The sequence below is a fragment of the Macrotis lagotis genome, chromosome 6 (genome assembly GCF_037893015.1).
Source record: "Macrotis lagotis isolate mMagLag1 chromosome 6, bilby.v1.9.chrom.fasta, whole genome shotgun sequence".
NCBI lineage: Eukaryota > Metazoa > Chordata > Mammalia > Peramelemorphia > Peramelidae > Macrotis > Macrotis lagotis.
Window position 1 is genome coordinate 16,819,459 of NC_133663.1, and position 27,805 is coordinate 16,847,263.

Consider the following 27,805-nt stretch of genomic DNA (forward strand, 5'->3'; position numbering starts at 1 on the left):
AAAACTGCCTGCCCCTAGGCATGGAAAGATTGTGATTTGTGTCAATAAAGGGAATATCCACATTGAGGACATTCTGGTCCATTGATGTATTAGAGAGACATGATGCAAGTCATGTTGATAATTTTCATGTCTCTCTTACTCAGAGATTGAGAGACATTCCCTGGCTTTAAGAATGTTGGGCATTGAAGGCCCTACCTCATCACCTTTCCCAGAGGGCAATAATATCCCAGCTCATTGTCAAAATGATGTGGCCCCTGGCTATTGAGGAAGTCCTACTTTGGAGTATCCCACCCTCTCTCCCTTGGTCATCATAACCTAATTATTGATTTAGAACCTGGATTCTCCTTTTTAAACCTCTCTTTTTCTTCCTACTTTTTATTCTCTCTTGCTCCGTTGTCATTAAGATAGATAGAAAATGATGGAGTGTATTTTCGAAGTTAAGAACTGATCCTGGGGCATGGGGTGGGGTGGGGAGATAAGTCTCTGACCCCTTGGTATTCATGTGAAAGAGGGAAGGTCTTTTGGCTATAAAGGAAACCACATGAATCTAGGTTTGGAAGGGACATAGAGAGAAGATACAGACTGAAATTGGTCTATCTGCAGTGGCTGGTCAAATAGTGATGGGATTCTGGACAGTAGGAGAAGTCTGTGGGGACCCAAGAGGAAAGAAATTGAGACTAGACAGTGATGGAGACAGCAGGCTGCATGGGGAACTAGAGAGAAGCATGGGTTTCTTTTGCCATCACCTCTGGAAGAAAGGAGGCCATGCCAATTGGGGAGAGTGGGCCTCCATACAGTCCCTGGAGGAAAGTGGCCAGTCCCAGGAAAGGGGATGTTGAAGTAGTAGCAGAGGAACAGAGCACAAAGAGTAATGCAGATTAGTACAGCAAAGACTCCTGACCCTGGGGCTGATGAGTGGGAAGGAGTGTGTAGTCCTTGTGGGAAGCATAGTGACTGTTTTTGAACTGGTCTATATTTTATTATATAAATAAATAATTTTCTCTTGGAGGAAATGTGGGAAAACTGGGATACTGATGCATGGTTGTTGGAATTGTGAACTGATTCAACCTATCTGCAGAGTAGTTTAGAATAATGCCCCAAAGACAATAAAATGGTGCTTACCTTTTGATCCAAAAACAGTCCACTTCTAGTTCTGTATACCGAAGGGATCATCAGAAAGGGGAAAAAACACACACATATACTACAAAAATATTCATATCAGGCAGCTAAGTGGCGCAATGGATAAAGCACCAGCTCTGGAGTCAGGAGTACCTGGGTTCAAATCCAGTCTCAGACACTTAATAATGACCTAGCTGTGTGGCCTTGGGCAAGCCACTTAACCCCATTGCCTTACAAAAACCTAATAAAAAAAAGAATATGGGATTAAGGGGCAGTAAATATTTAACAGCTAGTCCTCAAAAAATGTATTTATGACACACTTTTAAATTTTTGTTACAGTATTAATCTTTATCACTTTAGGTCTAGATAACCAACAAAATAATAAATCAAGCCCTGATGTGTCATATTTGCTGAAAAATAAATAAAAAATATTTATATCAACTCATTTTGTAGTGGCAAAGTATTGGAAATTGAGGGGATGTTCATCATTTCAGGAATGACTGAACAAATTATGGTATATGAATGGGATGGAGTATTATTCTGTAAAAAATCATGAATGGGGGCGGCTAGGTGGCACCAGCCCTGGAGTCAGGAGTACTGGAGTTCAAATCCAGCCTCAGACACTTAATAATTACCCAGCTGTATGGCCTCGGGCAAGCCACTTAACCCCATTTGCCTTTCAAAAACCTAAAAAAAAAAAAAAATGAGCAGCCAGACTAGAAAAATCTAGAAAAACTTACACAAACTGATGCTGAGTGAAGTGAGCAGAACTAAAAGAACATTGTACACATTAACAGCAACATTGTGTGATGAAAAAGTATGATGGACTTGTTCTCAGCAGTACAATGATCAAAGACAATTCTAAAGGACTTGGATTGGAAAAATACCATTCACATCCAGAGAAGGGACTACAGAGTCTGAATGTAGACTAATTTCCATTTTTAAAATTTGTTGTATGGTTTTTCCCTTCTGTTCTTATTCTTCTTTCATAACATGCTTAATACGGAAATGTGTTTAACATAGTTTTATATGTAGATATGCATATATATATATATCTTTATATATATCAGATTACTTGTTATCAGGGGAGGAGGGAGGGAAAGGGAGAGAGGGAGAAAATGTGAAACTCAAAAACCTTACCAGAAAATGAATGTTGAAGATTATCTTTGCATGGAGTTGGAAAAATAAATAAATAAATTTATCTTAAAGAATTATTTTCCATCTTTCATGCTCATGAACTTGAGGGCCATTTCTAAGAAGCAAAACGAACCATATTCTGGCATTGTCAGGGTTTCATAGAATCAGAGAATTTGAGTTTGAAGTACTGACCATTTGGTCCAACTCATGCATCAGATATCCTATGAATGGTTGTCTTTCCTCTACTTGAAGACTTCCAAGGAGGAAGGGATGGGGGTAAAAATCAGATTTGTATAAGTGGTGTCATGTCAGGAGGGTTGCTCCAAAATAAAATATTGTTCCTTGTCATTGCTATGCAAAAGTCTACCTTTTCAGGGCCTGTGTTCTATTTTCTCATCATTTCATTAGGCTCCAAAAATTATTTTATGACATTTGTAATATGGTTTGGAACACAAAAAGTCCCATTAACCCTGTTTGCTTTAAGTATGTGTGTGTGTGTTGCACATGTGTGTGTGTGTGTGTGTGTGTAGAGGGGTTTGTGCTGAGCAGTTGTGGAGGTCATATGACAGGACATAAACTCTTGAGGTTGGGGGTCAGAAGGGTTTGTCAAAAAGAGGAGATGGAGAGAGAGAGAGAGAGAGAGAGAGAGTGTAAAGGAGATAATGGAGTCCTTCCTGTATTTCAAAAATTTTGCCTAAAGCAGCCCCTGTCCCCTGCCCTCCTCCCAGAGACTTGTCTGGGCAGACAAGTCTATGTGCAGGAAGTTGGGGGGTGGATTATGAGACTGTGTTGACAACTGGGATCCTAATTGTGTAGGGGGGAGGAATACAGAAGAGTACTTTTAAGGAACCAGTCCAGAACTAGTTGTGCCTATCAAAATGATGGCATGAAATCCTCCTAGAACGTCATGTACATAGAGCCTGGCATGCATATAAACTAGAGGGTGCAGGGGGGCAGGGTTGAGGATGGCCCTAGAGACTTGTAAAAGGAAAACTTTAGTTGGATGAGGTTCCTTATCTCTAGGGCCTTCTGGGAGGTTGTTGGATGGCATGACTGTCAGTTTGCCACCCTGCTTTTTCCCCGTGGAAGCCACATGTTCTCTCTCATCTGTGGCTTTCTGAAGAGACTGGGAGAATACTCATCTCTGTCTGAGTCAATGCCTTGCATAAGTTATAGATGAATTAAATATTTGTTGAATGACTGACTGAGTCACTGGAAGGAGGTTTGTACATGCATGGTACCTGCCCGATAGTTTTCTGTCTCTCCAAGAGTTGGGATCCCTGCCTATGTCTGGATATTCCAGGCCCCTGAATAAGCAGGATCTTTCCTGAGTTCTTCTAAAAGTGAACAGGATTGTTTGTGGAGGGACAGACCATGCATGCCATTTTAGATGGTGCAACAAGAATTGGGTAATTCAGAAGTCTCAGACCCACTCTTGCATAGAAAAGCTACATTAGAACCATGGTCAAAGGCAGGGGATGCTATCACCTGCTTTGTAGAAAATTAGAAATATAGATATCAAAGGGATGTTAAGGATCCTTGAATAAGATCCCATTATTTGGAATTTGAAGACAATGAACTCAGGGGAGGAAACCTTTGCAAGGTCACCTGGTTAGTTGGTTAGCAGCAGAGCTCTTCCTGGGGAAGAGCAATGCTAGCGAAGTCTAGAGGTACAAACTATGGAGCACCCCCCTCCATTCACCTGGTTTTCATAAAGTTATCCCTGCCTGGAAATGTTTTATTATTGCTAAAGGAGATAGCATCATCTATTAGTGGCCTGGGCCTACCCAAAGTACACCCAAGTTAGAGGTGGTTCCCTTCACCTTTCTCCCCTCTTTATTTTGAGTGGGCTTGAATAAAATTGTGAATGTGTAAAATAATGGAGACCATTGAATCTATCTGCTTCCAACCTTGTATTTTTTTACTTCCCTTTTTAGAGTCTTCTACATTTTCCTCCTTCCTCCAGGTACTCAGGCCCCTGGGATGCTTTTGGGTCCCCAACGCAATCCTCCATCTCTCTTGCCCTCCCTGTTACCCATATATTCCCCAATCAAAATCTGCTGGCATTATGTCTCATTCCCTGAAGTAGTGCTAATTATTGGGTTACCTTCCTTCTAAAGTCACATTTGCATTTTAGGAGGCTATTTAGGGGATAGGCCAGTATAGCAGAAAGACAACAGGATTAGGAGTCAGTAACCCCGGAGCCTAGACCATGTTTTATCAGTTACTAAATCACAGTGTGAATATGGAAGCAGTGAGGAGATCAAGTGAGTAAGGTACAGAGACTGGAGTCAGCAAGAGCTGAATTCAAATCCAGTCTCAAATATTTACTAGCTGTGTGACCCTTCTGTCTGCCTCGGTCTCCTCACAGGGAGCATATTAGTACCTAGCATTGAAGATTGTGGCATGTATAGTTGTGAGATGATATTTTAAAAGAGATTAGCACGGTGACTGCCACATAGTAAATACTCAAGAACTACTTATTTTTCTTTGTCTATATATTAGTCATTTCTTTCTATTTTCTCATACAAATAAGCTTTCCAAACAGTAAAATAATGGGGAGTTCCCTTTGGAATCTTAACATTTGAGGGCCAAATTAAAAAAAATGATTCAGTCAAGTATATGTTATTCACATTTTTGGTATTTAATTTGCATATTTCTGGAATTAATAATCTTTTATTTTTATGCTTAATTGTTCCTTGATTTTCTTTCAAGAACAAAAAGAGAATATTTTCATATATTTTAAAATAATATCAGTACCTTGCTGTCTGTGAGCAAACTGTGAGTACAATAAATTATAGAGAATTTGTTGGGGAACATAAGAGCTTAATGAGTCAACTTCTAGGGATTCGGAGAAGGGGGTGGAAGAATGAAGGGGAAGAGAGACAAAATGAGGCTGATGGCAAAACCTATTCACCCTCAGAAAATCAAGAACTACAACAATTTATAACTGAGGTTGAAGAAGTGAAGAAACAAAAAAAAAGGAATCTTAAAACAAGGATTATATTTGATGAAGTAAGATAAGTTGAGTTTAAATCTACAGAAATTTCACAAACATTTATTAATTACTTAATATGAGAAGAGCATTGTACTGGGCTACAGGGATAAAAAGGAAACTCTTTAACCCTAGGGAATATATACCCTATACATTGCATTTTATTCTCTAGATGGTTATAAAGGCCATTTCTGACAGGCTATGGGTGACTGTCTACTCTTGATGGAGAGTGACTCAGGTATCTTGAAGGATCCATCAATAAGGTACCTACTCTAACAGGGCCTGTCAAATTAGCAGGTCTCAGAATGGTCTCAGTCAGAACTTTTGGTCACATACAAACCATCAGAAGAAGCTCATCACCCCCTTCCTCTCTCCCCTACAATGGTTGCTAATAATGAATTCTTTTCTAGTCATCTCAAGAGTCTGTTTCCTTTGGCTGAAGGAAGTTTCCCACTGATCAAAACCCATTCTTGAACTGTTGAAGAGATGCCATATAACAATTTAAGCCATATAACTTCTACACCTGTGTGTTTCTTTTTTGTTGTTGACACGCAACTCTTTGTGACCCTATTTGGGTTTTCTTAGCAAAGATGAGAAATGAGGAAACTAAGACAAATAGGGTTAAGTGATTTGCTCAGGATCATGAGTAAGTATCTGAGACTTGGAACACATAGGCCTGGCCACTTTATCCACCATACCACCTGGCTGCCTGCCTCAGGTTTTTTCAGATCAGGCCAAAAGATCATCCACTTTAAGAGCAGTCAGCATTCTGATTCCTGTGACAGAAGATCTAATTACTTCTTTTAGAATACCCATCCTGCTACATGCATGAGAGAAATGACCCCCTAGGCTGATGTAGAGGAACCATTTCTTGTTCAACCATTTCTTATTTCACCACCAAGAAAGCTGGGGATGGAAAGACTGACAGGTCAAAAGAAACCCAACCAAAAGTGTGAAGGATCCAAAGAGTTTGTTGTAGGATTTATAACTTATTTATAACTTATCTTAAAATAGCTTATCCTCAAGATTCAGAGCAGAATGAGTCTGGAATCTTGTTTGGGAATGTGAGGTAGAGGAATGGGATATTAAAGTCTTTATTTTTGGAAAACATGAGGTCCATCTTTCAATGGAACACTGAACCATGGCCAAAGAGATCTTTGGATCACATTGCTCTTTTCAAGTTTTTCTCCTAATGGCTTAATTGCAATCAGACTTCATCATCTAGCCTCCAGCAAGGCTTTGTTCCTGCTCAGCATTTCCCCTGACATCATTTTCAATCAGCCTCTTGGAAAGAAGCAATTGTAAACAGGTGGACCATGCCTTGGTCCAGACGACTCACGTGATTTATCCTGTCAGGTGGCACAGAATTAAGACAAGAATCCCGAAAGTTCAAAGTTGAAGGAGGTCAACGTCTTCCTTGTCTAGGACCTGTAGGTTCCTAGAGAGCCACAATGGAGCATCAAGGACTTGCTTAGAGTCTCCTAATTAGGAGCTGACCAAGTTGGAAGCAACCTCTTATGTTATTGTTTGTGAAGTTCACCTTTTGTACAAGTGTTTCCTTGATAGAGTATACCTTTCCCTGAAAGCTGTTTGGAACTCAGGGTGCCCTTTCTTATAGAAACATTGGAATAGTCACATGAGGAGAAGTAATAAAGTTTACAGTGATATTGCATTTCAGTTATTGAATACTTTTTTATTATACATTGTAATGACACTGAAACCCACTTTTCCAATCATGCACTGTGGCTATTATAGCAGTGGAGTCAATCTAGGGGGTGCTTGGGCCATGCAGTACAATCACTTAGCCAGCACTATGGTCCCCTGAGAACCTGGACTACCAACAAAGGTAAGCATGGTACCTGCCCTCGAAATGCTGAAGGAAGAAGATTTTCTCCATTTTTTCCTAGGAGTATCATGTGAGTACAGACTTGAAGGGAACCAAGCTAGACTAGAGGCAGAAATGAGCAGAAAAATATCTATCCTCAGTTGTAGAAGCTTTTCCTTCAATGCCTCATTGTACCATGGAAGGACCCTGAGGTCATACAGTTTGCACAGCCAAACAATAAATACAGCAAAGTCTAATGCTAAATCTTAATGTTAATAATATTATGGTCCTAATGCTAAAAATAGCATTTGTGGTTTTAAAAAACATTAAAAGGCATAGTAATAGAAAATTTTTCTTTGCTGTGGTAAAAATTTTCATGGCATTTTTTCCTACTTCAAAAGTCCTTAGTGAAAGGGAGGTGATTCTGAAGTCTTAAAAGTCTATAACCAGAGTCTAAACTCTGGTAGATCCTACCAAGCTAGAAAATCTTTGGATACAGACCTGATTATGGTCTTTCTCCTCCTCTCCTCCACTTAACTCTACCAAGGGTGAAGCACATCCTCTTCTGGAGAACTTCATCAGTATTGTCTGTGAGTCTCATGATGGCATGCTTGCCTGGCTTCTGGATAGTGGTTGATGCTCTTGTGATTCCCAGTAACCAGTGGAGCGAAACTAGGAGGTGTCCTTGCTCCCAGGCTTTTAAGCATGGTGTTTTCAGCCATGTTATCAAATACCTTTGCTGAAGGTCTACTACTGCACTGATGGTGAAGTCTTTAACTTGAAAAAATTACAAACCAAGACCAAAGAGGAGGAAGTGTTGGTGTGTGATCTTCTGTTTGCAGATGATGGTGTATCTATGCAGCCTCTGAAACTGAGAGCCAACAAAGTATGGGTCGATTCTCTGCTGCTTGTGTTCATTTTGTTCTAACAAGGAACATCAAGAAAGTCTAGGTATTCATCAGCCAGCACCACCCCATCTACATGTGGAATTAGTGATGACAGCAAATGGAGAAGTTTTGAGGACTGTGGACAAGTTCACTCACCTTGGCAGTGTCCTTTCCTGGGAGTTACATATTGATATTGAGGTTGACACATGCATTGCCAGAGCTCAGCATTTGGGAGGCTTCGAAAGAAAGTGTGAGAGAGAAGAGGTATTAGACTAACTACCAAACTGAAGATATGCAGAACTGTTGTGTTGACCTCATTACTAAATGCCTGTGAAACCTGGGCATGTCAGGAAACTGAAGGGCTTCCAGTTAAATTGTCTTAGGAAGATTCTGAAGGTCACCTGGCAGGAGAAGATCCCAGACCCTGAGGTCCTTTCTGGAGCTAAACTGCCTAGTATTCCAACATTACTACAGACAACACTATAATGAACTGGACATGGAGTTAGAATGCCAGATGTACTCTTGTCAAAAAAACTATTTTTTGGAGAACTCACAGGGCAAGTGCTCACCAGGGGATCAGAAGAAGTGATACCAAGACACCCTGAAGTTCTCTCATAAGGATTTTGGAATTGATTTTGCAGCATGGGAGATCCTGGCACAGGACCATCCAGTATGACATACTCTCATCATAGAGCATGATTGTGCTCTATGTGGAAGGCAGAATGGAAGCAGCTCAAAAGAAACAAGCATAAGCACCCCAAGTGTTTACATGGGTTATTTGTGCCCAACCAATGGTAAAGCATTCCGAGATCATATTGTCTGATCAGCTACAATCGGACACATTGTCATTTGTCTCAAATATAGTAATGTGCTTTTGGCCTAATTTGATAACCAAGGACAAGAGCCACACCCTCTCCAAAATACTATCAACTGGATGATAAATGTAGTGTTGATCATAGCAACTAATGAACTTATGCATCACTGGAGGGCGAATAGCTCTTTGGAAGTTGTGAAATAGATTAAAAACAGCTAAATCAAAGTAAAGAATGAAGTGTCAGGAGTAGAGATTTTAAAATATTTTTCCTTGGAAGAGGCACAGCTATATATTTAGAAAGTCTAGAATAATACAAAAGTGCAACAGTCTCTCTAGTAGTTATTGGAGACTCACTGAAAAAGTTATAGTAGGTTAATGTTAGAGAATGTTATTATGTCAAAATATTACGACTATGAAGATGAGAGAAATAAGGAAAACAACGATATGCAAAGCAAACATATTGAAACTTTTGAAATGTTTGACTGGAGATTTTATTTATATTTTATTCCTTCAGCTTGTTGATCTGAAGGAAATCAGAGAACATTGAATGGAGCTCAGTGGACTTTTTTCTGGGAAATGTGCCAGAAAAAGTCAGAACCAAATTTTACCCTCAGGGTGAAAATGATAACTAGATTCTATACCAGCAACTAATATCCACACGCAAAGGTTGCTTTGAATCTAGAACCCAATCAACTAGGTTTCAAAGGCTCTTAAAGATCATCTAATCCATCTCCTTAATTTTAGAGATGAAAGAATGAATGTTCTAAAAGGGAAATGACTTACTTCAAGGTGGGCAGGTTAATAAGCAGCAAAATCAAGATTCAAACTGGGGTTTCCTGGCTCCTAATCCGGGTCCCTGTCAGCTTCACCAGCCTACTTTTCCTTAGACTGTTGCCTGCCAAAGTATTGGCCATTCTTATGCAGACACAGTCACAGAATCGATGGATTCAATTTTGTTTTTCAACTACAAACTTGTGTGTTCTAAACCACAAAAATGGAGTATTTCTGAGCATCCAGAGTAGAAAAAAAGTACCATTGTTACTGAGAAAATTGCCCATTAAGGCATTCTATTGTCTAGTGGGATTAATAACTGTATCCTCTTAGAATTCAAATAATAGTAATAAAAAAGAAACTAGAATATTGCCATTTTCAAAATTTGAAAACTTCCTACTGATCCCATTTTCTTTCTTTACAGTAACAAGCTAGAACAGCACCGTGCAATGCACAAGAAGACACTTCTGTTTCTCAAGTTTTCTAAGAGAGAACTAGTGAGCTTTAAAAATGAAGTTACTTACACACTCCAGAACTGGATTATGCTAAGTGAAGAGATGTTGCTACATATTCAACCCATCAGTGAGAGAGCAATTTCAGCAGGTTTGTCTCATCCCCATCAGGATAGAAAGGTCTCTGTTTTGAGTGGTGGAGCGCAAGTTTAATGAGAGATAGTTTTTCAATATGAAAAATAGAAATATGAATTGTTTTTCTTCCCAATTATTTTTCTTTCTCTCCACACCCTTCTTCTTTAGCATAATCCTACATATCACCTGAAAAACACTTATTTATAGAACTAAATTTGATGCTTGAGTTAAGTATGCGCTATATTTTTCTAAGGAACATCTTAAATTCTTTAACCCCAAATTCCTTTCTTATCCATTATTTCTATTCATGAGAATCTGGTCACATACATCCATGAGAGAAAGGAAGGCATTTGGAATAAAAGATTAATGCTAAAGTTAGTAGATGGGCTCTCTGCCATTCTTCTTTTTGTTGCCCTTGCCCTTCTTCATTTAAGTAGGAACCCTAAATGATTGGTATTGAGGGGAAAACTGATGTGCTCTAGACTGACATGGACCCTTGGGAAGTTTCTTTGGCAGAATCTCCTCTCTGAATGGATATTAAGGACACAGAACCTCTAGTATGGGGTTGAATGGGCGTGACTAGGAATTTTTAATCCTAAATCAGATAGAGATTTGGATGTGAATGACTTTTGATGCAGATAAGCACGGTGAGTAGTATTGTGCTCTCAAGAGTCTGGCCTGTGGAGAGGATTCTTCTGGAGGAAAAAAAAAAACTACTGTAATAGGCCTTTCCTTTAGAGAAAAAGGTAACCCTTAAAAAGCTCCTAGTACAGGGCTATTCAAAATGCATCCCAGGGCAGCAGTGTGAATTTTTGTGACCCCTGTAGGTGAAGCAGAGCTACCATAGAGCTCTTGCTAAAATAGCAAATCAAAATATATGGTCTGTTGTTTCAATAAAAACTTTTAAAATCTATAGACTTGCTGTGGAAGGATCTCCCTCACTCTAAGAGTTAAGCTTCATTTTTTGGGTTCTAAGCTAAAATGGAGATGGAAGAATCTAGTTTTTTGACTTGTGAGGAGAGAAAATACCTTATTGGCAGACTTCACTTGAAGAAAGACCCTGGAAGACAAGAGAATTCACCACAATGTGCTGAGTAGAATCATTGATAGAGGCCACCCTCTGACAAGAGACCAGGACCTGAAAGAACTAACCCCAGAAACATTGCTGACCCATTAGAGATGGAAGAATAAATGCTCCCTCTACATGTGGGCCCTAGCCATAGACATTTCTAAGGATGGGCTCTTTTAGGCCTAAATTCTGGTCACACCTGCCTTAAATGTGTCTACTCTCCGCAATGATGTGATTTGTATAAGGGAAATGTTCTATTGCTACATAGGCTATCTGGCTGACTAGTAAAGAAAAATAACAAACAACTGCGGGGGTTCTTGAGCCAGGACATTAAGTTAATGTGTGATCACAGATTATCCTGAATATGGGATAGTTTTTCTTGGACTCTCCTTTGAAAGGACAGACCCTGGAGTGTTATGAAATCTGTTAAATGGAATAACTCAGAAGAAATGGCTAGTCAAAGAGGCAGGCAGGTCCCAGCAGTTCTTCAAAGAGTGACTCTTCTTTTTTTCTAATCTCTGAAAAAAATGCATGAATTAGCATTATATCTAGCTGTCAAGATTCAAATTATCTATTGTAAGGGCACAATCCCCAGTCAGTCTGAAATGGCAGCATAGCCTTAGCTTAGCTTTTTTTCATCAATTGCTGGTTACACAAAAGACTGGCACAAAGAGTGACTAGAGACTAAAGTTATTTATCCAAGCAAACAGAAGTCAGAGAAGTTCTACAGATATAAACAGGTTCATCCCTGGGAGACCCTCTCTCCAGGTGGTTCTGCAGAGATACTGGGACCAACTTACCAAGTCCCTGACAGATCTGCCACATCAGGAGTCATGTCTCCCCTACATGCAGTGCTAGCAACTCTTCAGAAGCTTACATTCTAATAGGAAAGGCTTCAGAGATACCAACTTTGGAGTCTGTTGAGTAGGAAGAAGAGTGACATGATCAGACTTCCACTTGAGGAAAATCCCTTTGGCATCAGCTTGAAGCCTTTAAGAAATGAAAGAGAAAGATAACTTGAGTAAGCATACTTAAGCATTGACCAAGCTAGACCTGGATTAGCAGGATTTAAGCAAGCATTATGTCATTCGCACATCTTAAATCCTGCTTAATAGTCATCACATTGAAAGAACAAAAGTTGAAAGTTGTACCTTGAGATCTTTGGTATCACTGAAAGAAAAGATAGTATTGGAAAAATGTCCTGGGCCCAGACTGCAGGAGATGTGGGTTTGGCATTTACCTGTGACCCTACTTCAGGACTGTGGATAAGTTACCTGACCTTGCTGAACAAAATTATCCCTGTGGTACCTGCTCCACGAGGCCATGGCGAGGCTCACCTCAGACCATCTGGAGCCTGATGAGCCTTTTAACTCACGTGAATGCCAGAGGATTGGCTGTCACTCTTTTTGAGCTGTGGTGTCAAACTTCAATAGAAATGGGGCCCCTAGACTTCCTTAGGATCCTTACCAGTTACAGGGTGACTCAGAAAACTACATAGCAACACTACTGTGTTTTGATTTACTTGGTTAAATAGCCTCAATTAAATTTTAATCTGGTTCAGACTGCCCTTGGGAGTGTTGCAGGTGGCATTGATGCCTCTGTTTTAGAGCATTTAATCAAATTTCTTTTAGAAATGATCTACTTAATGAACACACAGGTATGAAATGCTTCCTATTTACAAGACACTATACCAGACCCATGAAGTATACAACTCAAACTCCTCAAAACCCAATGGGCTTACTCCTTAAAGTAGATAATCATCTTGTTCGGCAGATAAGACACCCATGAAAAGATGCCCAGAATATCAGACAGTGTTTAAATGTCAAATGAGTGATGTGTGAAATAAAGTGACTGAAATTCTCTTTACTTGTAGAAACTTTTAAAAAATATTTTATTTTTAATTAACCGGTCTTATTAAAAAAAATTATAGTAAGGGCAATTCAGTAGGAACTTGCTAGAATTTATAGCTAAAGATTATTTAAATTATAATTTGTTACCATTTTTTTTTACTATTGCAGTTAACTTCACCTGGTTCTTAAACCTGGCTTGTTTCCTTGAGAATGTAAATCAATCCCTACTAAATTTGATTAGGTGAGGCAGGCTCAGATTCCAGCAATATTAGAAGCAGCTGGTAAACAGCAGGAAAAAGACAAACTTTGTCCGTATTAGCTGGAGTGGCTTTGGGAAACAGGAAGCAGCTCCTGCCTGCATGAGATGGCTGGGAGCCAGTTAACCAGGCTTCAAATCCTCCTCCTTCTGCATCATGGATGCTCAAAAGTAGAAGGGACCTTGGAAGTCACTGAGTTTTTCCCACCTCTGGAAAAAAATCTCCAACATGCCCAGATAATGGTCTTTTAGCCTTAAAGTTAAGACATCACCTTGGAGAACCTTTGAGGAATCTTCCATGCATCCAACCTATATCCATCTCTTGCAGCTTCCACCCACTAAACCAATTAGCATGAGCCAGACCCCACTTCAGGGACAGCCCTTCAGAAACTCATCTCCCTTGAGTTTCTTCTCTCCTCCCTTTGACTAATCCTTGCATGACATGACCTGGAGATCTTTTGCCAGGCTGATGACTGCCCATCTTCCAGGCCCTTTCCAAAGCCATGCCCAATAGTTTGTGTAAAATGTAAGATGTCTGAGTAGAGAATACAATGGCATCATCTGGGGATCTTGAGTTCTGGGGAGTGCACTAACAGAGCAGAGCAGCATAGACCTAGGAGTGGTAAGTGGGCATTGCCCTTCTCTTTAAAGGTCTGAGAAGAAAGGCTGGACTGTTGATTAATCCATCTCAAGACAGATCTGGATTAACTATGTTGTTGTCTGAGACAACAGCTAAGATATAATGGTGCCTCGTATGCTGTGTCTCTATTTTGTCACTAGATATAACATACTGGTGCTTTGGTGGTGCTGGAGTACCAAGATTGCCTTGCTGATATGAGTGGAAAAAAATCATGCTCAAGAACCAAGGTCCCCTCAGCATCCAGACAGTCACCAAAAACCTTGTTTCCTAGCAAATCAGGCCACAGGGTGAAATGGTTCTGGTAAAGACAAGTGAGAAAGATGTCTTTCCACAACACTGCCCTCACTCTTAACAAACATAATTGTTCCAATCATGTTATCATGCATTTGTTGACTTGATCCTCTTCATTTACGAAGGACTACCATCATCACCATCTATCCCCTTTGTCACTGCTCTCTGCTTCTCTTTCCACCCAAGGTTCTCAGCTCCCATTTTACAGAGCTTCCTGTCTAGCAAGGCAGCCTGGATAGAGAGTTGGCCTTGGACTTCAAAAGACTTGGGTTTTAATCTTGCCTCCAACAGTTAACTGTGTGATTTTTGGCAAGTAATTTTGTCTCTGAACCTCAACTTCAACTATAAAATGGGAATAAAAATATGGGTGGTGCCTACCTCATAGGTTTGATGTGAGATTTAAATGAAATGGAGCATGCATTATAAATTGGAAAGAACCATATAAATGCCAGCAATTCTCATTTAAAATTTTAGATTTTTTTACAAGGACTTTTACCTAGCCATATATCTCTTCCATCTTAAAAATTGATAAGGTTGATTTTTTTAGTCCAAGTGTAGGCATTTCCTCCCCATTATACTTTGATTTATAAGATTCAGCCTAATTTTCTTGACTGTTTAAGCCTTTTAAAAAAAAGTTTGGTTCCTGACTATAACTGTTTTAGCTATTCCCACTCAATTTGGTGTCCCCTGCAAATTTGATAATTATAGGATAGATGTCTTGCTCCAAATGCTGAAGAAAACTTTTAAGCAGCACAGTGCCAAAGACAGATTTCTGGGTTGATCCTGGAGACTGGTGACATCATTGCTGGAATGTTGAGTCTTCAGATCTGGCTGTTCAACCAGTTCTTAATCCAGCTAATCTGTACAGTTATCGAGCCCACATCTCACCATCTTGTTCACAAAGAAAACATGAGACACCTGGTTAAATGTTCGATTGACCTTTTAGGTAACCCTTATTTCTATCAATCCACAGTTATACTAGTCTAATTGCCCTGTCAATGAAGGAAATGAACTTAGTCTAGCATAACCTATTTTTTAAGGGTTTTTTTTTTGCAAGGCAATGGGGTTAAGTGACTTGCCCAAGACCACACAGCTAGGTAATTATTAAGTGTCTGAGGCCGGATTTGAACTCAGGTACTCCTGACTCCAGAGCCATTGCTCTATCCACTGCATCACCTAACCGCCCAGCGTAACTTGTTCTTGAAGAAATTGTGCCAGTACTTTGTGATCATGGTCTCTTAATTATCATTAACCAAGAGCTCTATCATATCTAATTTCTCTAAAATTCTCTAAAATTTTGTTCTTCGTAATTTCCCTCTTGTTTATTTTGTGGTTTGATTCATCTAATTCAGAGAGAGGGAGGGGGCGGTTCCCCACAGGGGTAGTTTTGCCAACTGTCTTCCTGTAACTCATTTAGTTTCTCTTCTAAGCATCTGGATGCTATACCACTTGTACATATATGTTTATTGATATTACTTCATTGTCTATACCTTTTAGGAAGTTGTAGTTTTCTTCCTTATTCCTTTTAAGGAGATCTATTTTTGCTTTTACTTTGTCTGAGATAAGGATACTACCCCTCCTTTTTTCACTTAAGCTGAAGCATAGTATATTTTCCTCCAATACTTTACCTTCACTATGTGTGTATCTCTCTCTGCTTTAGACATATTTCCTATAAACAACATACTGTAGAATTCTGATTTGTAATCCACTCTGCTATCCTTTTCTATTTTATGGGAGTGTTCATCCCATTCACATCCCCTCATCCTATTTTCCCTCCATTTGCATATTTCTCTCTCCCTTCACCCTATCTCTCCTTACCAGTGTTTCATTTCTGATCCCCCCCATCAATTTGCCCTCCCTTCTCTTAGCCTCCCTTCATTTTCTTTCCCCTTCCCCTCCTACTTTTACAACACCACCCTTCTGCCCTAATTTCTGTAAGTTCCTCCTTCCCTTTCTCTCCTAAGTCCCTGTAGTAAGTTTTTAAACTCAACTGAGTATAGATGTTATTCCTGTTTTGAGCCAAATCTGATGAAAGTAAGATTCAAGAAATTCTCACCCCTCCTCCCTTCTTTCCCTCAACTGTAATAGGTCTTTTGTACCTCTTCATGTAATGTAATTTACCACATTCTGCCTTCCCCTTTCTCCCATTCCAGTACAATCCCTTTCTTTTAATGTCTTAACTTTTTAAAATATCATCTCATCAAAATCAACTTATACCCATACTTTGTATTAATATTCTTTTAGAGAGATCCAGTTCTCAAGAGTTATAGATGTCATTTTCCCCATGTAGGGATGTAATCAGTTTAATCTTACTGAATAACATTCTTTTTCTTTTCCCTTCTTCACCCTTTTATGTAGCTCTTGAGTCTCAAGTTTGAAGATTAAATTTTCTATTCAGCTCTGTTCTTTCCATCTGGAAAATTTGAAAGTCACCTCTTTCATTGAATGTCCATCTTCTCCCTCTGAAAAAGTATGCTCAATTTTTCTGGGTAGTTGATTCTTGTTTATAATCGAAGCTCCTTTGTCCCCCCAGAATATCATTTCCCAGGTTCTTTGATCCTTTAATGTTGAGGGTACCAAGTCCTGTGTAATCCTGACCATGACTCCTTGGTATTTGAAATGTTTCTTTCTGATTGTCTGCAATATTTTCTCTTTGACCTGATAATCTGGAATTTGGCTACAATATTCCTTGGCATTTTCATTTTGGGATTCCTTCAGGAGGTGATCAGTGGATATTTTCAATAATTTTTTACCCTCTGGTTCTAGGATATAGGACAGTTTTTCTTGATTTCTTAAAGAATATTGTCCAGGCTCCTTTTTATCATGACTTTCAGGGATTCCAATAGTTCTCAAATTATCTTTCCTGGATTTGCTTTCCAGGATAATTGCTTTTCCCACTGAGGTATTTTAATCTACTATTTTTCATTTTTAAAAATTTTGCTTAACTGATCGTTGATATCTCAGAGTCATTTGCTTCCATTTGCCCAATTCTATTTTTCAAGAAATTATTTTCTTCAATTAGCTTTTGCAACTTCTTTTTCATTTGACTAATTCTATTTTTAAGAGTTGCTTTATTTTTCCATTTGTCAAATTATATTTTTGAAGGAAGACTTTTCTTTTTCCATTTGCCTAATTTCATTTTTTTTAGGTTTTTGCAAGGAAAACGGGGTTAAGTGGCTTGCCCAAGGCCACACAGCTAGGTAATTATTAAGTGTCATGAGACCGAATTTGAACCCAGATACTCCTGATTCCAAGGCCAGTGCTTTATCCACTATGCCACCTAGCCGCCCCTCTAATTTCATTTTTAAAGAGTTGTTTTCTTTGTCCATTTGCCCAATTGTACATAAAGGAGTTGTTTTCTTTAGTTAGTTTTGTGCTTCCTTTTGCATGATGTTGAATTTCTTTTGAATTCCTTTTTCCAGTTTTTACACTTCATTTTTTAAATCCTTTGTCTTTTTGACATTGGTCTTTTTGAATTGGAGACCTATTCATATTCCTCTGGGGTTTCATATGTATTTTTTTTCTGCCTTTCTCTTCTGAAATGGTATTGCTTTCTTCCTTATCTCCATGGTGATTTTCTATCACAATTTTTCTCTGACTTTTCTTACTCATTTTGAACTCTGCTCCTGAGCCACAGGGATACTATCCCAAGCTTCTTATACTGGGAGAGGGGCCTGTTGGCAGACTTTGTGGGTTGGAAATGCCAGCAGCTTGCTCACTGGGCTGGAGCTGTCCAACCCAATTTTATTGACTCCACTGAGGGCCTTGTGGCTTTCAATCTGGGGTCTGCACCTGTGTTGGAGCCCTCCCAGCTGTCCCATTTTGCCCTTGGCCCACTGAGCTGGGACCCAGAGGCCCCAGCTGAAGATCTCTTCTGTGGTTGAGAGCCTCTGGCTGGACTTCTCTGCACCCTGCCCATGCTAATCTCCTCCCTGTGCTGAGCTCTATTCCCTGCACCAAGTCACACTCCTCCTCTACCCTGTCAAGACAGACCTTTCCTGATATTTTAAACTGAAAAATGTTTTACTCTGTTCTTTTGTCACTGCTGTAGGTTCCAGAATTTGTTTTGAAGGAACCTCAGGAGAGCTTAGGGAAGTTCCTGGTTTTCTCTGACATTTTGCCCTACCTCTCCCAAGTTACGTACCTCTTAATGGTGCTCAAACTCACATTAGCTTTGAGATGCTATGTCAGTCCCTGAAAATGCCCAGATCTTCAGTGTATAGCATGGAAACAATGTAAAGATTATCAGACTCCCTTCCGTGGGGGGGTGGGGGGGTGGGAGGATGGGAGGGGAAATTGAAAAATTCAAAATCTTACAAAAAATGATAGGTAGAAACTACTATTGTATATAATAATTGGAAAACAAAATGTTTATATAAAAAAGAAAAAAAAATTCCCAGATCTTGTTTAGAGGAATTGCTGTATGATAACGTGCCTCCTATCATTTACTTGTGACTTTTGGTATGTTTAAAATTCTGTATGAATTACATTTGCTCCTATTAAATTTTTATCTTCCATTTATTTCAAGATTCTTGTCTTAGGCTTGGATCCATCTTGTGAGCATTTACACTTCAGAAACTATCAATCACTATAAATCAGGGCTAGATTTATTGCTAATTGTCTAGACTTTAGAAAAAAGGGTTTAACAATGCAGATTAAACTTCAAATTGTGTAAGGATTTTCTTCAAAGCCTAGTTATTAAGCATTTCCAAATCTATGCTAATATTCCTTTGCACAGACTAATTTAGCTCAATAGAAGGGCATCAGAATGATTGGGAATTGAAGACCTGGGAACTAGAAGCTAAATAATAATAATAATAATAATAATAATAATAATAATATGATAATGATGATAACTACAATACTCCTACTCCCCCCTCTTACTGGTATTTATATAGATAGCACTTTAAGATTTGCAATGTACTTTATACCAATTTTCCTCATTTCAATTTCACAATGCTGTAGATTCCAGTATATAAAGATCTTTTTGAAGTCTGCCTTAATCAACCAAAAAGCATCTTATCTACCTACTATGTGCCAGACTCTATTATGCTCTGGGATAGACCAAGATTTAATTTCTATTTTAGAAATTGTGAAATAGTCATTTCCCTTCTGGGTCCAAGATCAGAAATGTAGGTCTTCTAATAACTTCCTCCACCATCCTGGTCAAGGAAAGACTTTAATTCTGAAGGATCATTTTCCTAATCTTTAAAATGGATATAATAATAATAATAATAATAATAATAATAATAATAATGGCAATAACCATTTCACTGGACTATGGTAAGAATGAAATAAGATTTCATATATACATAGATACATATATATGTATATAAGGGTATGTTTGTATATATACAAACATTTGTGCATATAAAACAATATATAAACACAAGGTAGTACTATTCCATGTTCTGCTACACTTGTCTTTTATGGCTAGATTAAACCATTATGCTGGGTGGTGGTTGTTTTTTTTGACAAAAAAAGTCTTGGTGTTTATATTAGTGTTTATAAAGGATTCCAAACATGTCTACTGGTATTCAACTTTAATAATTCATTAATTCTTAAAGTCAACAAATTACCAGCTTTTATACAAATTTTTGGTAGTATGTTTATCATTTTTTCATATTACTACAAGAATCTTGTGAAGGTAAACATAATCTCCCTCCCCCCCACAAAAAATAGAAAAACCTTAAGAAAAATAAAGTGAGAGGAAAAAAATCTTCAGATATCATCAATTCTGTCTTTGGGATAGATCACTTTCTTTATCATAAGTCCATTAGAGAAATTTCTTCAATATTTTTCCCCACTGTTATTATTGCTAGCTGAATTTCCCTCCATCCTCTTCCTCCCCACCTCCATTTATTCTATTCTCTCTCTTCTGTCCCTCCTCAAAAGGGTGTTCTATCTGACTTCCCTCTTCCCTCTCTTCTATCACCTACAGCCCCCCCCTCCTTCCCTGTCCCTGTTCTCTCATCCCTTTCCTCTCCTTTTTCCTCTAGGGTAAGATAGATTTCTATAACCAATTGAGTATGTATGTTATTTCCTCTCTGAGCCACTTGTGATGATAATGAAGACTCACTCATTCCCCTTCACCTTCTCCCCTTCCACTCCATTGCAATAACCTTTTTATTGCCTCTTTTGCATGAATAACTTAGCCCATTCTATTTCTCCTTTCCCTTTCTCTCAGTACATTCCTTTCTTGCCCATCTTTATAATATATTATACCTTCATATTCAGTTCCTTCCTGTTCCTAGTTTAAATATATTTCTAATTGTCGTCATAAATGAGAAGGTTCATAAGTGTTACCAGTATCATCTTCTCATGCAGGAATATATGCAGTTCATCATTTGCCCTTGCTGTTCACCTTCTCTATACTTCACCTGAGTCCTGTTCACCTTCTCTATACTTCACCTGAGTCCTGTACTTGAAGATCAAACTTTCTGTTCAGTTCTGGTCATTAAAATAGGAAAGTTGGAAAGTTCCCTGTTTCATTGAAAGTCCATCTTTTCAGGGACAGCTAGGTGGCATAGTGGATAGAAAACTGGCCCTCGAGTCAGTAGTACTTGAGTTCGAATCCAGCCTCAGACACTTAACAATTACCTGTGTGACCTTTGGCAAGCCACTTAACCCTATTGCCTTGCAAAAACTAAAAAGGAAAAAAAAGAAAAAAAAGAAAAAAGAAAGTCCATCTTTTCCCCTGAAAGAATATGTTCAGTTTTGCTGGGTATTTGATTTTCGGGTTTTAATCCAAGCTTTTCCAGAATATTATATTCCAAGTCCTATGAGGTCTTAATGTAGACTCTGCCAAATCCTCTGTAAACCTGGCTGTAGCTTCATGATATTTGAGTTATTTCTTTCTGACTGCTTGTAATATTTTTTTACTTGACTTGGGAGTTCTGGAATTTGGTTAAACATTCCTAGGAGTTTTTCTTTTGGAATCTCTTTCAGGGGGTGATATTTTATCTTCCGTTTCTAGGCTATAAGGGCAATTTTCCTGGAAAATTTCCTTGAAAGATGAAGTCAAGGCTTTTTTCCTGGCCATGACTTTCAGGTAGCCCAATAATTTTTAAATTATCTCTTCTGGATCTGTTTTCCAGGTCAGTTGTTTTTCCAATGAGATATATCTCATTTTCTTCTAGTTTTTCATTCCTTTGGTTTTGTCTCATTGTTTCTTGATTTCTAATAAAGTCATCAGCTTCTCTTAGTTCCGTTATACATTTGAAGGAGGTATTTTCTTCAGAGAGCTCTCTTGTTTTCCATCTTCCCAGTTCTGCTTTTTAAGGCATTCTTCTCCTCATTGGCCCTTTGCATTGTTTTTCCATTTGATGCAGTATGATTTTTCATATATTTTCTTCAGTATTTTTTGTATCTCTTTCACCAAGGTGAAGACTTGGTTTTTGTGATTTTTCCCACCCCAGTCTCATTTCTCTTCCCAATTTTTCATCTACCTCCCTCACATGATTTTCAAATTTTTTTTGAGCTCTTCCATAGCATGAAACCCAATTCCTATTTTTCATGGAGGCTTTGGATATAGAAACTTTGACTTTGCCATCTTCTGAGTGTGTATTTTGATCCTCCATGGGACCAAAGTAGTTGTCTGTGGTCAGACTATTTTCTTTTTGTTTACTCATTTCCCCAGCTTATGACTTGATTTTAATGCTTTGTTAAAGTCCTTTTCCCCCTTAATAAAGCTTCCAGGATGGAGAGTGCACTACCCCAAGCTTTTGAGAGTTTTTGTGGCTGTTTTCAGGGATACCCTCCTTGGGACCTTATGAGAAGCTCTGACTGCTCTGCTGATCTGTGATGTAGCCTGTGGATGACCACAGGCACTCCCCTGTGCCCTGGAACTGTGAGAAGGGTCCCTGTGCTGTTATGACAGTAAAGCTCCCCTTTTGAAGACCAGGATCTGAGTATAGAAAAACAACAGAGTCCTACCTCAGAGATAACAGAGAGACCTCTCCCCAGACCCCTTTATCTTCCATGGGCTGAGTACTACGGAAGCAGCTGCTGGGTAACTCTGCAGACCTGCTTCCAGTTCCCAGGGCTGGGACTATGCCAAAGTCTGGACTGGTTTGGCTTCCATGCTCACTCTGGTGTGGCAGAATTTTCTTGTTGACCTTCCAAGTTGTCCTTGACAATTCCTGGGCTAAGAGACCTGGAAACTGACCCTGCTGCTCCAGACCCAGGTGCCCCCAGGGACCCAAGCATCCTATGGGCTGTTCCTGAATGGCTGGAGCTGGTTTTCTTCTGCTCTGCCTGGGCTGCGCTGTGGCCCTTTCCAACCCCAGTGTAACAAACCTTTCCTGAGGATCTTCCAAGTTGTCTCAGGCTGGAAATTGTTTCTCTCAGTCTTTCTGTGGGTTCTGCTACTCTAGAATTTGGTTAGAGTTATTGTTTAAAGGCATTTGATGCATTTAGAGTGGTCTGGGGAAGAGTTTCTGGGATTCCCTGCCTTCACTTCATCATCTTGGCTCCACCCCACCCTTATACAAATTTTTAATGATGATAATAATAATCTCTTTTCCTTCTTCTCCCCTCCCCTTTGACCAATGATTTTTATGATAATAATCTCCTCTTTCTTTCCTTCCCTCTCTCTCCCCTTCCTTCCTCTTCCCTTGTAAATAAATAGATAAAAAGGTCATTGAATTCAATTCTGAGGTCATTTGTGGTCATGGAAACAACGTTTTTTTTTAGAGTGAAAGGAACTGAAAGGGGTATCAGAAGTTAAGTGACAATCTTTTGTAGCATGGTGAAGAGTGTGGGTGTATGGGCACAATATACATGTGTGTGTGTGTTTGTGTGTGTGTGTGTGTAACAGGGAAGAGGAAGGAGATAAGACAGTACTGAAGGGGAAACTGAAGATGTATGAGAAATGAAATTATTGATGGAACAAGGTCACAGGGGAAACTGTAGGGAAGGGTATTATTATTTCTAGAGGGCTTACCCTTGGCAATGGGGAGAACTACCCATTCTTCCAAGGCCAAAGAGGAGAATATAGGTGAGGATATTGAAAATATATTGACACATGTAGAGCCTTTATTAGATTTCTTTTTCTCAGGGAGAGAAAGGAGGGAAGGGAGAGAGGGAGAAAAATGTAAAACTCAAAACCTTCAAAAAAACAGATGGGTTAAAAATTATCATTGCATGTAGTTTGAAAAACAAAAATATGTAAATTATAAAAAAGAAACTATATTGAGATTTATTGAAAATTTTAGTATATGACAGAGCAGTTGGGGAGGTTCCTAATGTCTTTTTATCTCTGTAAAGGACCTCTGCTGAGATTGAAAGAAAGGAAGGAGATGAAGGCTTGACAAGAGAGAATGTTTAGAACATCATCATTTGAGGGGAATGCAAGAGTTAATTAGCAATGAGTAAAAGATGTGACCTGTTTTGGTTGTTAGGAGTCTTGTTCACTTTCTGCAGTAAATGTTTACAAAAAAAAGCTTTATACACACTGAATGTCTCTAAATCTAATTAGGTTAATGCACAAGACAGACACTCTTCAGATATTTTGTGGTGAATTATTTTGTAAAGTGAAGAACTTCTTTCTAATTGCTCTTATTTTACCTTAAAATATTGTAAATTTAACTGTTTATCCATGGGTAGATTTAAAAAATCAAGGCTACATTTTTTTTTCAAAATGAATGTAAAAGACATTATATATTAATACTAAGCTATACTTTTTAAAATGTGTAAAGTATTTTTTCTATCCCCTTCTCCATACCAAATTGATGATTGACTTGTGCTTTTGCAATCAAAGTCTAAACCAATACTCAATAAGGGATAGAGGGTCCCAAAAGAAAGTTAGTCCATGTTTTTCATGGAATCCTACCTATCAAGAGTGGACTAGAGAGATTTTTTTAATGCATTTACAATGATTCTTTGATCCAAGGTGGCTTCTAGACTAAATTAAAGAGCTCTGAAGATGGATCTTGGAATACTTCAAAATTATACAAAAATTATACAAAATACTTCAAAAATTACTATTTACCTGATTGGAAAAGCTTTAGGATATTGGGTTAATGTTTTTCTGGAAAACCATTTAGATATTTTTCTGGAGAATACAATATTTTATTTAATGAATATTAACTTATTCTTTGAAAAGTCCTGAGAGGAATAAGGTACAGTCCTAATGTTCAAGGAATTTACACTCTAGCAAAATAGAAAGATCTACACCCAAATCAGTAACTCTCATTTGAGGTGGTTTTGCAGAGTCCTAGAATTGAGGAATAAGAGAGAGGTGGAGAGATGGAGAGAGAGAGAGAGAGAGAGAGAGAGAGAGAGAGAGAGAGAGAGAGAGAGAGAGAGAGAGAGAGAGAAAATGAGGTCAGAAAAGCAGGTTGGAACTGAAGCATGGCAGGTTCTCAATTCTAGCCAGTGAGTCCAGGCTTTAAGAAGTAGTCAGTGGGGAATCACTGGAGATTTCAGAGCTAGGGGAGTGATACAATGAAATGTTTAGGAACAATGTGGAGCCTGGGAAAGACTGGAGTGGCAAAGAGCAAAATGAACAATTTGGAAATAAAACAATCAAAGTTATAAGTTGTTTGAAGAGCATTTTTCCATTTGCTATTGTGAAGAATGGACTAGTTGAAGTATTTGTTTAAAAATAGTTTATTTGAATCTAATAGTGTTAAAAGGTTGAACAAAACAAAGACCTGACATTTTTAGAAATGGATTTTCAATATAGACAAAGGACAAAAGGAGGAACCAGTATGTAGAGCTCATAGAGTTCTTTCATTTTGTGAAAGAACAGATAATAACTTTGAGACAAACAGAGTAGATGCAGGCAGAGCCTGGCCTAGCAGAGCTCAGCACATGGGATCACATCCATGGACACGTCAAAAAAGTCTTAAAAAATTTTTTTCACCATCTTCATTTCCAAACATCTTTCTTTCCTCTCCAGTACAGTAAGTTGCCATTTGTAAGAAAGATCAAAGAAGGAAGAAAGAGCACATCTGAAAACTAACACATCAACTGTGTCTAGTATTCCATAGCCATAGTCCCTTTGCAAAGAAGGAAGGAAAATGTATTTTTTCAACTCTTCTCTGGAGCAAAGCATGGTCATTCTAATTATAGCATCCAGTTTTAACTCTTAGTTGTTTGTTTTTACATTGTTGTAATCATTCTGTATATTGTTTTATTTGTTCTACTCACTTCACTCCATATTGGTTCATAGAAACATTTTAAAATTCTTCTCATTCATAATTTCTTATAGCCCAGTAATATTTCATTATCTTTGTCTACTGCCATTTGTTTTGCCATTTTGAAATTACTGGATATGTACTTTTTTAGTACTTACTTGCTAATTCAGAAAGGATTGCTACAGATTTGGTGTCTATGGAACATTTCTTTCTCTTTGGCCCCCTTGGGGTATATGACTTCTAGTGGACTCTGACTCCAAGGGTAGGTTAGTTTTTTTAATCCCTATTCCAAATTGTCTTACAGAATGGTTGGACCAAATACATCTTCACCAATGATGTATTATTTTGCCCTTCTCTTCAACATTGACTGTTTCCATCTTCTGTCATCTTCATCAAAGTTATGAAGTCAAACTTTAGTGGTATTTTGATTTGCACTTCTCTAATTATTAGTGATTTAAAGCAATCTTCCACAGAGTTGCTAATAGTTTGCAATTTTTTCTTTGACAACAATTTATTCATAACTTTATATATTTTTCATATCAGCCCCTTATCAGAAATTGGTTGTATTCATTAGGCATATTATTTTCCTAGCTCTACTTACTGTCCTCTATTATTTTATTTAAATCTTCCTATACTTCTTTGCTTTAAAATTATTGTTTCTTACAATGCAGCTCATCCTCTGTTATATTCATGTACCATAATTCAAAGCTCAGCTTTTTAACATTGTATGTTTTTAATTCTTTTAAAACAAATTCCTGGTGTGACTTTGGGCAAGTCACTTAACCCCATTGCCTTGTAAAAAACAAACAAAAAAAACCCAAATTCCTGTCAAAACCAAAGGGACCCAAAAGGCCATATCTATGGGGGGCACAAGTAGGCAATGATGACTATTGCAAGAAATGTTTTCTCTCCTCTCCCTCTCTTCTTAAGCCTTTAAGCCCTTCTGACCTTTTCATTCCACTAAACTGCTCTCTCCAAGGATACCAAAGGACTCCAAGTTGCAGATCCAGTGGCCTTTTCTTAGTCTTCCTTCTCCTTAACCTCTCTGCAGCCTTTGACACTGTTGATCAGCCTCTCTCCCTTGATATTCCCTTCTTTCTAGACTTTCGGCACAGCAGTTTTTTCTGATTATCTTCTACCTCTCTGACTGTGCCCTTTGTTGGATCTTCTAGAGCATTCCCTCTAACCATAGGTGCCCCAGGGTTCTGTCCAGGGTTCTTCTCTCTATATTACTTCACTTGGTGATCTCATCAACTTCCATGGATTTACTTACCAATTCTATACTAATGATTCTCAAATCTAACTATCCTGCCTCAGACCCTGCTGACCTAAATTTAATCTTGCGTCTTAAACGGCCTTTCAAGCATCTCAAACAGGATGTTTAGTAGAGATCTTAAACTCAATGTTTAAAGCAGACTTATCATCTTTCCCTCTAGACCCTCCCCCCCCAAATCCTACCTTTCCTACGACTGTAGAATCTTCTAGTCTCTCAGGCTCACAACGTAAGATTTATTCTAGATTCCTCACTAACCCTCTCCCTTCCACCAATATCTATTTTGTGGCTAATGCCTGCAGATTTCATCTCTGTGACACCTACTCCCTTCTTGCCTCTGATGCTGCCTCTATCCTGATATGGGTCCTCATGGTCTCAAATGTCAGCAATAGCTGACATTTGGTGGGCCTGCTCGCTTCAGGTGTCTTCCCATTCCAATCTTATCCCATTCAGCCACTAAAATGATTTTATTAGAATGTAGGTCCACTCATGTCACCCCCCACCCCCTCACTAGACCTCAGTGACTTCTTATTGCCTCCAGGATCAAATACAAAATCTGCTTGGCATTCAAAGTCCTTGATAGCCTAACCCTCTTCCACTTTTCCAGGCTTGTCACACCTTCCTCCCTGACTTGTAGTGTTCATCAGGTTACACTGACCTTCTGGTTGGTCCATGCTTGGAATGCTCTCCTCCCACTCCCCCTACTCACTTCCCTGGTTTCCTTAAGTCCCAACTAAATTCCTGTTTTCTACCAGAAGCCTTCCCTAACCCTTTTTAACTACAGTAATTTCCTTCTGTTGATTGTTTCTTATGTATCTTGAACATAGTTTGCTTTGGGTACATTTATTTGCGTCTTGTCTCCCCCATTAGATTGTAAACTCCATAAGGACAAGGACTGTCTTTTGCCCCTCTTTGTATCCCCAGCCCTTAGCCCAGTGCCTAGCACATTGGAGGCACTTGATGATGCTTATTGGTTGATTGACTGAGGCTCAAACACTTAGTAAAGCTGCCTCTTCAGTTCCAAAGCCATCACAGAATAATCAGTGTCAGCTTCTCTGTGAAAAATCAAGGAAGGCAACGAGTTCTAGAGGAAGACTTTGGATCCATCAGGAAAATACTCTAGGGAGAATTTCTGGGAGGACACAGAAAG

The 27,805-nt window shown here is 38.7% G+C and overlaps 1 protein-coding gene and 1 long non-coding RNA gene across 7 annotated transcripts in view; one reads left to right on the plus strand and one right to left on the minus strand.

Moving 5' to 3' along the window:
• The window catches only part of LEKR1 (leucine, glutamate and lysine rich 1), a 175,671-nt gene that overhangs the window by 74,105 nt on the left and 73,761 nt on the right, over window positions 1–27,805 (plus strand). For all 6 annotated transcript variants that reach the window (XM_074190807.1, XM_074190806.1, XM_074190813.1 and 3 more), the window contains one exon: window positions 9,973–10,151. In XM_074190807.1, the coding sequence (XP_074046908.1) occupies window positions 9,973–10,151 (179 nt within the window). The remainder of the gene's footprint in view (window positions 1–9,972; window positions 10,152–27,805) is intronic.
• Window positions 7,679–10,277, minus strand: LOC141490663 (uncharacterized). The gene is made up of 3 exons (XR_012469302.1): window positions 10,073–10,277; window positions 8,120–8,199; window positions 7,679–7,947 (listed from the first exon to the last, which is right to left on the minus strand). It is a non-coding gene; the product is annotated as an uncharacterized LOC141490663 (long non-coding RNA).